We start from the raw sequence: 13,618 nt of genomic DNA, 5'->3' as shown, positions 1-13,618 counted from the left end.
GGAATGGTTTGTCTGTCATAATTCCCCAAGGAGCCCTGTTGTTGGTGGCTTCATGCCCCATGTAGGGTCATTCAGGGCGACAGGTCCTAGCGGAGGGGGCAGACCATACACGCCTATAAGACCTGATGTACAATAATTTTAAAAGCCAGGTCTCAATATGGGGCTCAATTAAAATTTTAAATAAACAGAAGCACTGTGGATTGCTCTTTCAATTCTTCAAGAATTCCTCCTTGAAGTGAAAATATGAATCACAAACATGCAAAAGTATCCCCTCTAACAATTTGTATCTAATGTTTAAATCATTTTCATTTGATTATCTGCCTTCAGGAATTTGCAACGGACGGGCTAGTGAATATTGTTGGAGGCTGTTGTGGCACCACTCCAGCACACATAAGGTTTGCATAATTTGTGTCATTTGATGTAGTTTCAGGCAGTGTTGTTTTCTTCAACAATGACGAAAACGAAAATATGTTGTCGACGACCAATTTTTTCATGACGATGACGAGCTGAAAACGTGGCTTAGGAGACGAACATAACGAGACGAATTTTCATAGAGTACGTAAGCTTGCATTGTATCAGTGTTTGGGTCATGTCACCTGTGTGAGATGCGCTGCGCCTCTCCCTCACTCGATTGTTGCAAGCCGTGCATATTTGCACCTTCATGCTACCAATTCGTGCACCACAGTTCTTCTGACTGATTCAGTGTTTGGTGGAATAAAATGTCGAAAGCCTCTAAAAATGACTTTAGGAAAAAAAAAAGCTTTTGAAGAACAACGTAAAGGTGAAGCATGTTGCGTGTTTTCATATGTATACTAGCTTTGGTAGACTGGCGGCTTACTATTTGGGTGGAAGTGCGGTGACGTCACATGAAAATACTATTTAGTGGCATCGTTGTTTTAGTGAAATACTTGTTCTTTTACTTTTTGTCAGTCTCACACTCACTTATCACACAGAGCCATTTCAGAGGCGGTAAAACTCTGTCAACCTAGAGCTCCTGTTGAGGACATTTTTCAAGACTACATGCTGCTCTCAGGTAATTCAGCCGCTTATTTGGAGGAACAATCTCCAGAACTTTGTTGTGTGGTCAGGGCATCTTTACTACTTTGAAGGGTATTTTACATGTAATCAGTGTGTCATTTTTGGCCGTATCTTTCCTGTACAGGACTTAATCATTGTTATCATTGCAATGCATCCAGGGGTGAAAGTGGCTAGTTTCTTGCCGGAACTCCCTGACATGAAGGTCACCACGGAGACAGAAAGGTTTTCCAATGAAACACTCTGCGGCCTCCCAGAGTTGGCCACTAACTAAACAGTATAGTTTGTTTGTTTTTTCTTACCCCATTGTGAGGACTCAAAGTATCTCTTTCTGGTCTTCAACGCGAATCAGCACCACAAGCCTTCGTACGTCTTTTCAAAGGACAATGGTCGGGGGTAAAGTATGGTCCTTTTCCCGAGTTCCAGAGACACATGTGGCAGGGAGTCCAAGGCAGGTTGCCATGTCCACATCCCAGCCGACCCCTTTCGCATCTGGAAATGTAGAGGCGATGCTTTCGACCTGGAACTGTCCTCTCAGGGCGTTCTGGTCTGCAATCCACACCAGATCTCCAATCTTGAAGTCCCGCTCTGTTCAATGCCACTTGTGTCGGATGAACAAGCCAAGTAGTTCGCTCCATTTTGTCAAAAACTTGTCCAACCAGCTTGAACAGCTCTCAGTCTGCGCCAGGGATGGGTGTCAACGTTCTTCTGGACAATCCAGAACAAATGGCGGGAGATCTTGTCTTGACACAAGGAACATCTGATAAGGAGGAGCCCGCGACGGAGAAGTGAACACTCAGCACTCATGTGGCTAAAGGTGGCAAAATCCACAATCCTAGTTGCCCTGACAACAGTAACTCCGGAATCCTCCTGTCCAATCCACAAGCAGAAAATAATCCTAAACGACCCGTAAACACACCCTTCTTCCAGCCCACAGTCCGCCCTGCGAAAGCCTTACAAAAAATGAATGTTTAAGTAATCATTGTCATTTTTCTCGGGAATCTTTTGTTGACTTGTGATGTGGTGACCATTAGGGTGTCCCAGGCCCCCTATATAAAATCATATATTAACAGATTCGGACTCACCCCTTCATTGTATTCCACTTGCTAAAAGAACCGAGCACACGAAATTTCACTCCTATAGCTGGTTGCTAAGGCTTCCCTCATTGACATTCCTACTGGACTGGCAGTGGTTAACGTGTCGGTCTCGCACTCTTCTGACTAATGATCGCCTCCCAGACCGATTGTCTACCTTGCACAATTCACATTGGACAAGGTGTTACATGCACTGGTGCAATACAACTGAAGTGCAATACAACTGGATAGTAGCAATACAACTGAAGACAGGGAAGTGACAGCTGCACTACTGGAAGCTGGCCTTGTCAGCCGTGGGGAACTGGCGGCGGTGATGTTCGACAACCTGAAAGATGAGCTGCCGCTCGTCTTCGTCCTTCGTCAGGCACTGGTTGAAGTCCGTCGCCAGCTTCACCGCTCGCTCGGCAACATCATTCACCGACTTCAGCTCAGAAACGACAACTGGAACTTCCCGCAGATCTGCGACCGTAGCTGGGAGAGGCAGCTTCAGGCAGTGGAACAGGTTCTGCGACCTCCGGGTGATGAAGTCGCCCAGGTCAGCCCTCTTGAGTGTAAGGGTCCTCCTTCCTTCCAGCCGCCGCAGTTCCTTCCCTTTCTCCTGAGCCTCGTAGAGGTTGTGCAGCATCTTGGCCTTCTCCTCTTCCTCGGTCTTCGTTGAAAACAATGCCAGGGGGGCCAAGTCCTCGCTCAAGTACCAGAGATGCCCACGGAACTTCTTGAGAGCAGCCGAGCCGACTTCACTGTCAACAGCTGTGTATCTGTCCAGCTCCTCACACATCTCCAGGTTGTTGACAGGTGCTTCGACGGTCACTGGAGCTTCGAACCACCGCTTGAGGTAGACCGTCACTGCGAACACGTTGATCTTGCGCAGAGCGCTTGCTTCATGTGGAGTGAGTTGGAACTGCTTCCGGAAGATGTAGATTTTCAGCGAGTAGATGCCTTTGGCCATCCATCGAGCCCGGTGGTACGCCCCAGGCCGGTTGAAGCGGTCAACTTATGTCCCGGGGCCCGTGAGGAATAAGCGGGCGAGGAGGAGGACCTGGCGGTAGTCGTCCCTGTGGTGGGTGGTCTCCAGCTGGCTGTCGATAAACCCCACGACTTCGTCCTTCTTGAGATGCACCCACTCAGCGAGGTTGTCGTTCGGATCGTCGTCAAAGGGAGATGCCTTCGAGTGGTCCAAAAAATTCCATTCTGCTTTGAAGCGGACGAACAGGGAAATATCAGGGCTAGAGGATTGGAAGAAGAGGTCGAAGACAGCGGCGATGACCAGTTCCATGCTATGATAGTTTGAAAGTGCGATTTTCTCCAAGTAAAGTCACATTCAATCAGAAAAAGACTTGCTTAAACCACCTCCTACGTGGTAAGCTTCCCAAATCCGATGAGTTTTTCAAAATCGGTAATATTTTGGGGGGAAATCCCCCCCCTTCGAGTTTCAGATAGCTTTGTTGGATCGGCCACTGTCAACACCAGGTCAGGGCAACACCGCATACATTCTATGCATGTGAATGCAAATGGACAGTTGAAAACAGATCAGGATGACACCCCTACCCGGCTGGCCCCTGTATACGGCATAGCAGACATTACATGTGCTCTGAGGGAACCCTAAATATTAAGCAATCATTGTGAATTTTTTCTCACATTACTTTGGCAAGAAGTGGAATGCATTGAGAGGGTGTGCGAGATTAGTTTCCTGGATTTACTTTTTTGGGACACCCTAGTGACCATGGAACCAGTCTGCCTCCTCGCCTAGGTCTGTTGCTGTTTTGCCTTGCTGTTTGATGGCTGTCGACCTGAATAAATTGTCAACTTGTGTTTCGAAGCCTTTTCCCAGCTTTCAAAATGGAGTCAGTACAAGGGGTTAAGACTAAGGTGAACGTGCGAGTTTAGCCTTTTGGCCAAGTTGTCAGGTTCCGCCGGCCCAGGTTGTTGGAACTGCGCGGGTGCGGCGGTTCGGCTGGCGTGATTCCGGCAGTCTGGCTGAAAGGTCAGATTCCTTCAGTTTGGAACTTGGTTAAGTTAAGGATTCTGAAGCTCCTCTGGTCAAGGCGATTGTTCCGCATAGTCTTGACAAGTTACTGAACTGTTTGGGCTTTGGGCTCAATAACTCATACAAGGGCTACAGCCCGGGGTTTCCTCTTCAGCCTTTCTGGTGGATTGGAAGGATCTAAGGGTTTCCGAGACTGAACCCTAGTGACAGTCTTTTGACGTCATCAGCTACGTTGGTCAGGATTTCGCTGGCTGACTTCACGGGCCATTTGGACTCAGGAAGTCACAGGAACTCTGGACCTTGTTGCCATTCTTACTCTTGGTGGAGCTCCTCCGGAGTTGCTCCCCCTTGTCAGAATGTCCGCTATATTGTGGTTTCCATCAACCCGTTCCCAGTCTTCTACTGGTGCAGCCATCTGTATCTCTCCAATACGGTTGGGAAAGAACATCTGGATAGTTTGGCTGTCCATAAGGTGAACCCAGCGAGAGACCTTGATACGGCAGTGCTTTTCAAAGTACCTCATCAGACGGGCTGCAAAGACAGCGTGGCGTAGCTCTGCCTTGATCACAGCTCTTATTTGGTTGAGCGGAGTAAATTTGGCTTTTGACTCAATTAATCTTACGATGACTGCTTCGTGTGTCTCCCATCAGTTGTATAGTACAACACCATATGAAGCCTCACTTCCATCTGAAAATGTAAATCCCACTGGGTGGCCTTTTGCTCTGCGAGATGTGAGGCATCTTTCAAACTTGATTTGGTCAAGTCGTACGTACTCTTCAACCAGTCTTGTGGAAGCCTCTCTTGAGTTTTGGTCTGTTCTGGCCCACTTTCACCTCTGAATGCATCCTTGTTAAGTTACAATGCCCTAATTGAAAAAAAATGTTCCTGTGTATCAGATAGAAGACATTGTTTAATCGGATGTTGATTTTGGTTTTTGAAAATACATTTGTCTTTAATGGCCTAAGAAAACGTTATTGTTTTAGCTTTAAGTATCCTGTGGACATAATTTTTTAAACCCTTGGTTATTATCTTGTGGTTTACTTCCTTCTGTTTAAAAAAGTAGCTACCAAATCTCTCTCCTTGCTTCTAGGTTTGGAACCATTCAAGATAGGCCCTTACACCAACTTTGTTAATATTGGTGAACGCTGTAATGTGTCTGGGTCACGCAAATTCGCCAAGATGATTATGGCTGGGAACTATGAGGTGAGACAGAGGCCAAATCAAATTTCTTTACTTGTACCCTTCTGAGACCTCGTGCCTCTCTCCTCTGTTTAAATATTAGCTCCTCCCACCAGAGGTCTTGACCAGGAAACGAGGAGAATATACACTGTAAAAAAATAAAACTTCCATGGAGCTCACGGCGGGATTTTCGTGAGTTGAACTGACGCGATGTGTTGAGTTGATGAAGCCATAGATGTTAAAAGACATTGATCACTATCAGTTCACGGGAAACTGGGCAAGGGGCCGCTCCATAGGGGCAAAAACTTAAAATTCAAATATTTTCAAAACCAAAGCCGCTAGTGACCCAAAACCAAAACAGGCACCTCCCTTAGGCATATATGAGTCTCCTTGAGCAGCGGCATCAAAAAATTCAAAGTCGTTCCCTAATAAAATCCCAATTATTTTTTTTTTTTAATAAAAGTATAACAGCACTTAAAATGTATATAAAATTCTCAGATGTTACGCTAGATGCACAAAATCACCAAATGCAGGGATAATCACCTAAGTTTTCAGTATCAATTGGAATATTTAACATAAAAGTTTTTGCCCGAAATGGCGTCTTAAATTTTTTTTATTCTGTGCAATTTTGACATAAGTTTTCAACAGCTAATAAATCACTCAATTTTCACATAGGAAACTTAATACTTGAGAAAAGCATGTAGAATCATCTAAATTGTACGCGTAAAAGCTGCAGAAATGTCTAAATTAATAGTTTTCTGCCCAAAAAATGCAGTTTGGCAGTTAGCCAAAAATTACCTGATTATTTGAAGGTAAAATTACGCTATTGTGAATGGACACAAAATCCAACATAGCGGCCATCGCAAAACAAAGAGTTTTTTAAGTTGAAAATTCTTGCAAATAAATGCGTAAATCTGGGAATTCCTATAGATATGGACGTAAAACCGTCTGGATAAAAGCAAATAAACGGGCATTTATCATTCATTTTGCGTAAATATTTCAAGCTAAACTTACGTTATTGTTTTCCATTTATTTAATTTTTTGTGTGTGCATACCTGGTGCTATTTTATATAATAATTACCTTGAATCCTCGACCAAATCACTCTTGAGACACTCCTGCCTGCTTGTATGTACTAAAACCTTCGTCCTGTTTCCACCTAAATTCGTTGTTAGAATGCAGGATGTGTTTGAGTTTATCGCAGTGAAAGCTGCCACGAAGCTCTGCCTGGCCTGGCCCCCTACGGGAAGCCGTGGCGCAATGTCTGTAGAAGCTATCTCGTCAACTAATTGTGAAGTCTATGGTCTGGGAACGGTCAGATTTGACTGGGGACGTCTTTGAGGACAAGAAACGAAAACCCAGAGCTGACCACGCCTAGTCAAGTGTAGTGAAACCAAAATTTGGTGTAGTGTGCAGAGGTGGGTAGAGTACCCCCAATTTATTTATTTTTTTATTTATTTTTTTTTTAGTTACTTGGGAATAATATTACGTAAGTGAAATTAAAAGTGGGCGTCCAAAAAACGTACTCAAGTACAAGTAAAAAAGCATTGAGTGAAAAGAATAGTAATGAGTAATTGCTACTACATTCTTTTTTCTTAAACAATGGTATGTTCTATTTGAAATTGTGTTATTGTACTGTACTTTACTGTACTGTACTGTTACATGACCATATTAGGCAAAAAAAAAAAAAAAAAAAAAAAATCCCAACTAGACAAATTTACAGAAATGAAACATCAACTGTTCAAAGTGCACGAATGCCCTCTAGTGGAGAAAAGATTTCCTACCATTAATGTAAAACAATCATATCTCAGGTTTACTGTGGTTTATCATTGTCAAATAAAAACTGGGAGAGAGGTTGAAATCTGTGCTTTCGATTAATGTCGACGGCAGCGTTCTATGTCAAATAGTTTTTTTTTTGTTTTGTTTTTTACGGCGCTTTAAGGGCGCCACGCGATTGAAAAGGCCGGCGTGATAATAGGACTTCTGACTGCAAGCTTGTGTGTGGTCACTGTATTGTTAGGTGTGATTGGTATAACGGAGTCATGTGATAATTGTTTTGATTTGTCATTGGTGAAACTGTAGGCATCTCTGGCAAAAATAAAAAAAAACCTAATAAGTAGAATAAAGAGGAAAAATGTAACGACTCTAGTATAGCCTAAAGTAGCAGAGTAAGAGTAGACTTCACAAAACTACTAAGGTAAAAGTAAAAAGTTTGGTGTGGTCAAACTACTCGGAGTACAGGAGGATATTTTTCTCAAAAGTTACATAACTAAATGTAACGCGTTACTACCCACTTCTATTTGTGACCCCCTGCACATGACCAGTTACTGGTGATGCGAATTAGTACTAGAATTAATACCCAGTAGCTTTTTTTCCGATAAAACCAAGCGGAATGTGATGCAGTTGTGAAAGGGAGGGTTTCTCTGAAATGAAGTGGAAATGAAATGAAATGGAAAGGAATTTAAATGTTTCCTTTTGACATTTTCAGGATGCCTTAAGTGTTGCGAAGGCACAGGTGGAGATGGGAGCCCAAGTCCTCGATATCAACATGGATGAGGGAATGCTGGACGGTCCAACAGCGATGGCTCGATTTTGTAATTTTATTGCTTCTGAGCCAGATATTGCCCGGGTAATAGAAATTATCTAAAGGTTTTCACTTACTTTATAATTTATTGTCTTATAATTTATTTGCTCTGGCATTACCTGTACAGAAATGCTATATGAAAAATGTCCTCGACAGCATTTACAACTTGTATAGGCTAAATGAACTACAGAACAAATTGTTCTAAACTGTGTGTTTGTGTGTGCCTGTCTGTGTTGAATTCCACATGGTTTAAAGAAGCAATATGTTAGGTTTGCACTTCAATTATTCATTAAATGGCCCTAATATTTCAATAGAGTTTAAGCAAACGCCTGTACTTGGACCAAAAGTGCGTGCACTTGCCTGTAATCGGACCACAAGTGCGTGCACTTGCCTGTAATCGGACCACAAGTATACCGAGCAGCACAGTAAAGCTACCCACCCAATTTCTCCAGAAAATGTACTTTGTATTTTCTGATTGAAATGCAGCATTGCTATGATAACACAACCTCCTTGTGAAGCACTTATCTGGCAGCCCAAAGGGGAAGGAAACGGATGTTGTGCAGTACCATTTTTGAGCACCAATCTTGCATCTTGCTCCTTTAAACTAATGGTGAGCGAGAGCTTGAGCAGTCTGTCCAGAAGTGTGGCGTTTGTCCTCATGTTATTGTAATTCAGTGGACTTTAACTGTTTTTGCTTACGAAGCAATTAAAGTGTTCTTATTTCCTGATTAGTTAAAGTGCCTGTAACACCATGAAAAATCTTTAACAGCATTGTTATGTGAATTAGAATCATATTTTGAGACCGTTCGACTACGGTATATAAAACAATTTGGCAAAGCGCAGATGACGAGAAATTTGTCTTTTAATCTGTTGTTTAGCCCCGCCTGTCATTATAGCGCTCTAGCGTCCCCAGCCGGAGGATGACGTCGGCAGGTTCACGATTTCATCTGATTTAGAATTCAGCCCATTGAGGGGGTAGATTCAGAAAGAGGAAAATATGACAAAGAGAGCAGCAAAATGTCATTGTTTCGATCTCTCTACTCCAATATTTTTACAGGATATTCTTTTATCGTTTTTTTGTTGCCAATTGAATGATATGGTCATGATAAATAACAGTTGTGTGCTAAATGGAATATGAAATACCAAAAATGCGTTTATTCAGTACGACAGGGCAAGATTACTGTATAATGGTCAAAACTGTCGACATGTTACACCTCCTGAATGGTATTTTATGCCACCGGAGTTGGTCTGACTTTTGTCATTTCCCTGCCCCGGCTTCTGAGACGGAGGAAAGAGCGTAAACAAAACAGGAGGCTGACAGCTAGCCGGCATGCTAACCCGAACCAAGCGGCATTTCCAAGTCTGAATTCTCGCCTTTCAAAAACGAAAAATCGCACAAAACTACTCCGGACCATGTCACACAGCGGCGGGGTTGATGGTCTTCACCTTCGCCTTCCCCTGCTGCGGGCAGGAGTGCTCGTTGCCGGGGAAGCAGCTGGAGAATGACCGCCGGACAAACTGGCCGACGTAAGAGGAGTGCGTAGCTGCCCGAGCCCAATCTGAGGATAGTGGTCTATGGCCGGGCACACGAAGGGGGCAGAGGGGGTTGGAAGACTGGACGGTATGGAGAACCGCAGACGAGAGCGAGGGGCTTCACGCGCATAAGCCAGGTATTGCGCACTCTCGGCGGGCTCACAAAAAGGACCGAGGGGGGCGGGTGCGACAAGTCGTCGGCCGAGTGGCCTTCTCTGTGGACAAGGAGCATTATCAGCCAAAAAATGCAAGCCACCTCATTCTTAAAACGTGTGCCATGATCCCAGTATTTGACATAATACAAAACGTGTAGTTTACTCACTTTCTCGTAAGTCCAATGGTCCCACAGTTGTCGGTGACTTGTTTTGGCCAATCCCCGCAGTGAACGGGAACTTTTTGAAACCCAAAAAGGCTCACATGCCTCTCCCTGGTTCAGCAACAAAAACCTGCAGCAAATTCAGCTGGCGTGATACGAAAAATAAACAAATTAATCCACAAAATCAGCTGAATCCGCAGTCCATCTGCATGCTATAAAGCAATGCAGGTATTGTGAGATGCTGACCCGGGTGACGTCACATTCGCATTCTTCCTCAATCCAGGAAGTCACTCATTTTCATGGCGCGGGATTAAAAAAAAAAAAAGAATATATTGATCGCTTCCACACACAGCTGTCCATTTCATTCAGGAGCATAAAATACCAGTACAGCATGAAATAGGAAATAAACATGCTTTTTGTTGTCATATGCACTTTAAGGAAAGCGAGAAGCTGGGGAGTGTCATTGTTTTCTTGAACAATCTTGTTGTATAAATACTGTGATATTTGCCTTTTACAACAGTTGTCATCTTCCCCAGGTTCCTCTGTGTATTGACTCATCCAACTTCACAGTGATTGAATCTGGACTGAAATGCTGCCAGGGGAAGTGTATAGTAAACAGCATAAGTTTAAAGGAAGGTGAGCAGGAGTTCTTGCGGAGAGCTGCAACCGTCAAGCGTTATGGTGCTGCTGTGGTCGTTATGGCCTTTGATGAAGAAGGCCAGGTGAGATGAAAAAAATGGCATTTAAAGGATTTCTGAATAATACATTGTTTAGGGAAATAACTAATTCAAAGGTACCTGACGCTTTGTGGAAAAACTAATTGCACCCTACACCTAATAACGTGCGGCCACTCTCAGCTGTACCAGCTAAAATCATGCATTTTCTATAACTGCCAATTATTCTTTCTCTTCTCTTGAAATATTTTGGACCTCTCTTCCTTGAACAGTTCTTTTAAATCAGCAACACTGGATGTTTTTCCAGCATGAACGTCGTTTTCAAGGTCACACCAAAGCACTGTAATCAGATTAATGCCTCAACTATGATTAGGCCAGTCTAAAGCTTCGATTTTTTTCTTTTGAAGTTATTTAGAAGTTAACTTACTGGTGAAGTGGGTTATGGTCCTGTTGTAGAATCATGAAGTGATTGCTTAACATTCACCTTCAAGATTTTCTGCTAAAAAGCAGAAGTCATGGGTCTATCAATTAGAGCAATTTGACCAGGTCTTGAGCACTAACACAGCCCGAGGCCATTACCATGTTTAACTGTTGGTATAATATTCTGTTTCTGAAATACCACCAGAGGTAACAAAAAGTTTAACTTTCATCTTGTTAAGCAAAGAATGTTCTCCTTAAAGTCTTGGGAATCGTTCAGATCTGTTTTTGTAAAGATAGATACTGACTATGTGATCTTTTTGGTCAGCAATGCTTTTGTCCTTGAAACGCTCACTCAGTCTCTTTCTTATTGTTGAAACAATCATTCACCTACTGAGCAGCAACGTTGGGTTCAGTATCTTGCTCACAGAGACTTCGACATGGTCACCAGAGCGAGGGAATCAAACCCACAAACTCTTTGTTGGGGAACGACTTTACCACAGAGCCATGCCGCTCTGCAAGTTGTGTTGGAATTTGACCTTTTAGACAGATTGCCGGAGTCATGCCAGCCAAATTGCTGGAACCGCGCCAGCACAATTCCAACAAAGCGGGCTGGAGTGCCCCAACAACCTGGCCAAAAGGCCAAACTCTGCACGTTCCGCATAGTTTTAACCCCTTGTACTGACTCCATTTTAAAAGTTGGAAAATGGCTTCGAAATACATGTTGACAATTTATTTCAAGTCGACAGCAATCAGACATAGCAAAAAAGGCAACCAGACCCAGACGAAGCGGAGGGCTGGATCCAGGGTCAACAATCAACAGGTCAACAAAAGATTCCAGAGAAAAATGACAGCGATTAGTTAACATTCAGTCTTTTGAAGGCTCTTGGGAGGTGTGCTGTTGTCCGGAAGAAAAATGTGTTTGGGCGTTGTTTAGGGTTATTGGCTGGTGTTGATTGGGCAGGAGAGGTCGGGCGTTACTGTTGTCAGGGCAACGAGAGTTGAGGATTTTACCAGCCTCAGCGCCACGTTAGTGCTGAGTGGCCAATGGGTTCCTCCGTTATCAGATGTTCCTTGTGGGAGGACAGGGTGTCCTTTCATTGTTCTGGACTGTCCATTATTAGTTACCAGAAGAGCTGATGGTGGGATCTGGTTGTCCGGATGTCTTGGCCGTTCCCTGCTTGTCCTGCTCCGTCCGTGTTACTCTTGCTCAGTCAGCAGCACGACTCGCACGTGTAGCCCGTCCGTCAGCGTGACATTCTTGATGATTGTCTTTTCTGGTCATGATAGGGCTGTGCTGACCCTGGAACTTTCAGTCATCCACATCTGGGCTCATTTGTCTGCCCTCTCACAGCATATATACTCCATATATAGTCTACTTGTTTTCCTAAAATATGATTGTTTATTTTATATTGGGTATGTTCGGGTAATACAAGCAGTCAATCAGTAAATAACGGAAAAGATACTAATTCCTTCAGTTGTCTCTTTGTTTTTAGCATTTTTGCGGGTCAGCCCATGCTGGTAATGTTTGACCCATTTGTCGATAATTAATGCTACCGTGGTTTGAGGGTGTAGTAAATGTTTAGAAAGGCCCATCAACCTTTTACAGATTTTCATGGATGGCAATTACTTGCTTTATTTGTAATCTCATCATACTTGAATTGGGCTATTTTTGTGCACCTCTTTGACATTTTTTAGCCAACTTCATTTTATCAGATGGCTTCTACTTAAGTGATTTATTAGTTGGTCTGAAGGTAATTAGTCGTGGCAGTTGTTGGTGAAAATGAACCTGTAATTAGCAACATTTACGTCATCTATGAAGGGAGGCAATTACTTTCTCATACAGGGCTATCGGCTTTTCCCCATGAAAAAATATAATCGCCTTTCAATAGAAACATTGTAAGACTACTTGGGTAATCTTTGTCTAAAATGTACATATTTTGATGAAATACAGTACTTTTTCAGGTCACTGTTAATGTGTCTACAGCACTTGTGAAATTATTGTACATTAACTCATTGATTTGGACGTCTATCACTGCCAATGGCACTGAAACATGATTATTCAATGCCAGCCATCCCATTTCAAATGGGTTTGATGTGTATTGCTGTAAATGACATTGAATGAGTTAAAGAAACAATTTTCTTTTCAGGCCACAGATACAGCTCGGAAGGTGGAGATCTGCACCCGAGCTTATAACTTGTTGATTAATAAAACTGGGTTTAATCCCAACGACATCATCTTTGACCCTAATATCCTGACAATTGGTACTGGCATGGAGGAACACAATGACTATGCTGTCAATTTCATCTGGGCAACAAAAATGATTAAGGTACAGTATTCACTCTTCGAATCAACCGTTAGTTGTTTTTCGTCAACATGCAGAATATACCGCAGAGAGAAATGTTGTGTGTGGACCACTGTACAGTCACTTAAAATCAGTGTTGTTAGTTATGGTGTTCGAGTATAACGGCATTATTGTTGTTAGTAGTGAGGAATCTAATTAATTACTATTAAACTATTACTGTTACTACACTAAAAGTACTTCCAGATAATATTTAGGTTTAGCAAGGAGAGCTCTGTAAGCCACTTTTCGACTGTCCCAAAGCTGAGGAAACTCGAAAGAAGCGCATTTATGAAGGCCTCTTGACTGCCGAGCAGTATGCTGCTCAGAAATGGAACTTTCTGACTGGGGTCCGCTCCACCCCCGTACATTCACTCACACCTTGCCATTTCCTAAAAATGGTCACAAATGCTCCCTGTCACGGGGCAATCCTCTTCTGGATCATCCATATATTCTCTG

General features: G+C 43.2%; 1 protein-coding gene across 2 annotated transcripts in view; it reads left to right on the top strand.

Moving 5' to 3' along the window:
* mtr (5-methyltetrahydrofolate-homocysteine methyltransferase) overlaps positions 1-13,618 on the top strand; it is a 94,134-nt gene that overhangs the window by 37,748 nt on the left and 42,768 nt on the right. For both annotated transcript variants that reach the window (XM_057826815.1, XM_057826814.1), the window contains exons 11-16: positions 328-395; positions 954-1,033; positions 5,207-5,319; positions 7,782-7,922; positions 10,263-10,448; positions 12,968-13,147. In XM_057826815.1, coding sequence (XP_057682798.1) covers positions 328-395; positions 954-1,033; positions 5,207-5,319; positions 7,782-7,922; positions 10,263-10,448; positions 12,968-13,147 — 768 coding nt within the window. The remainder of the gene's footprint in view (positions 1-327; positions 396-953; positions 1,034-5,206; positions 5,320-7,781; positions 7,923-10,262; positions 10,449-12,967; positions 13,148-13,618) is intronic.

The sequence above is a fragment of the Corythoichthys intestinalis genome, chromosome 21, assembly GCF_030265065.1.
Source record: "Corythoichthys intestinalis isolate RoL2023-P3 chromosome 21, ASM3026506v1, whole genome shotgun sequence".
Taxonomy (NCBI): Eukaryota; Metazoa; Chordata; class Actinopteri; order Syngnathiformes; family Syngnathidae; genus Corythoichthys; species Corythoichthys intestinalis.
This window is presented reverse-complemented; position numbering and strand designations above follow the sequence as displayed.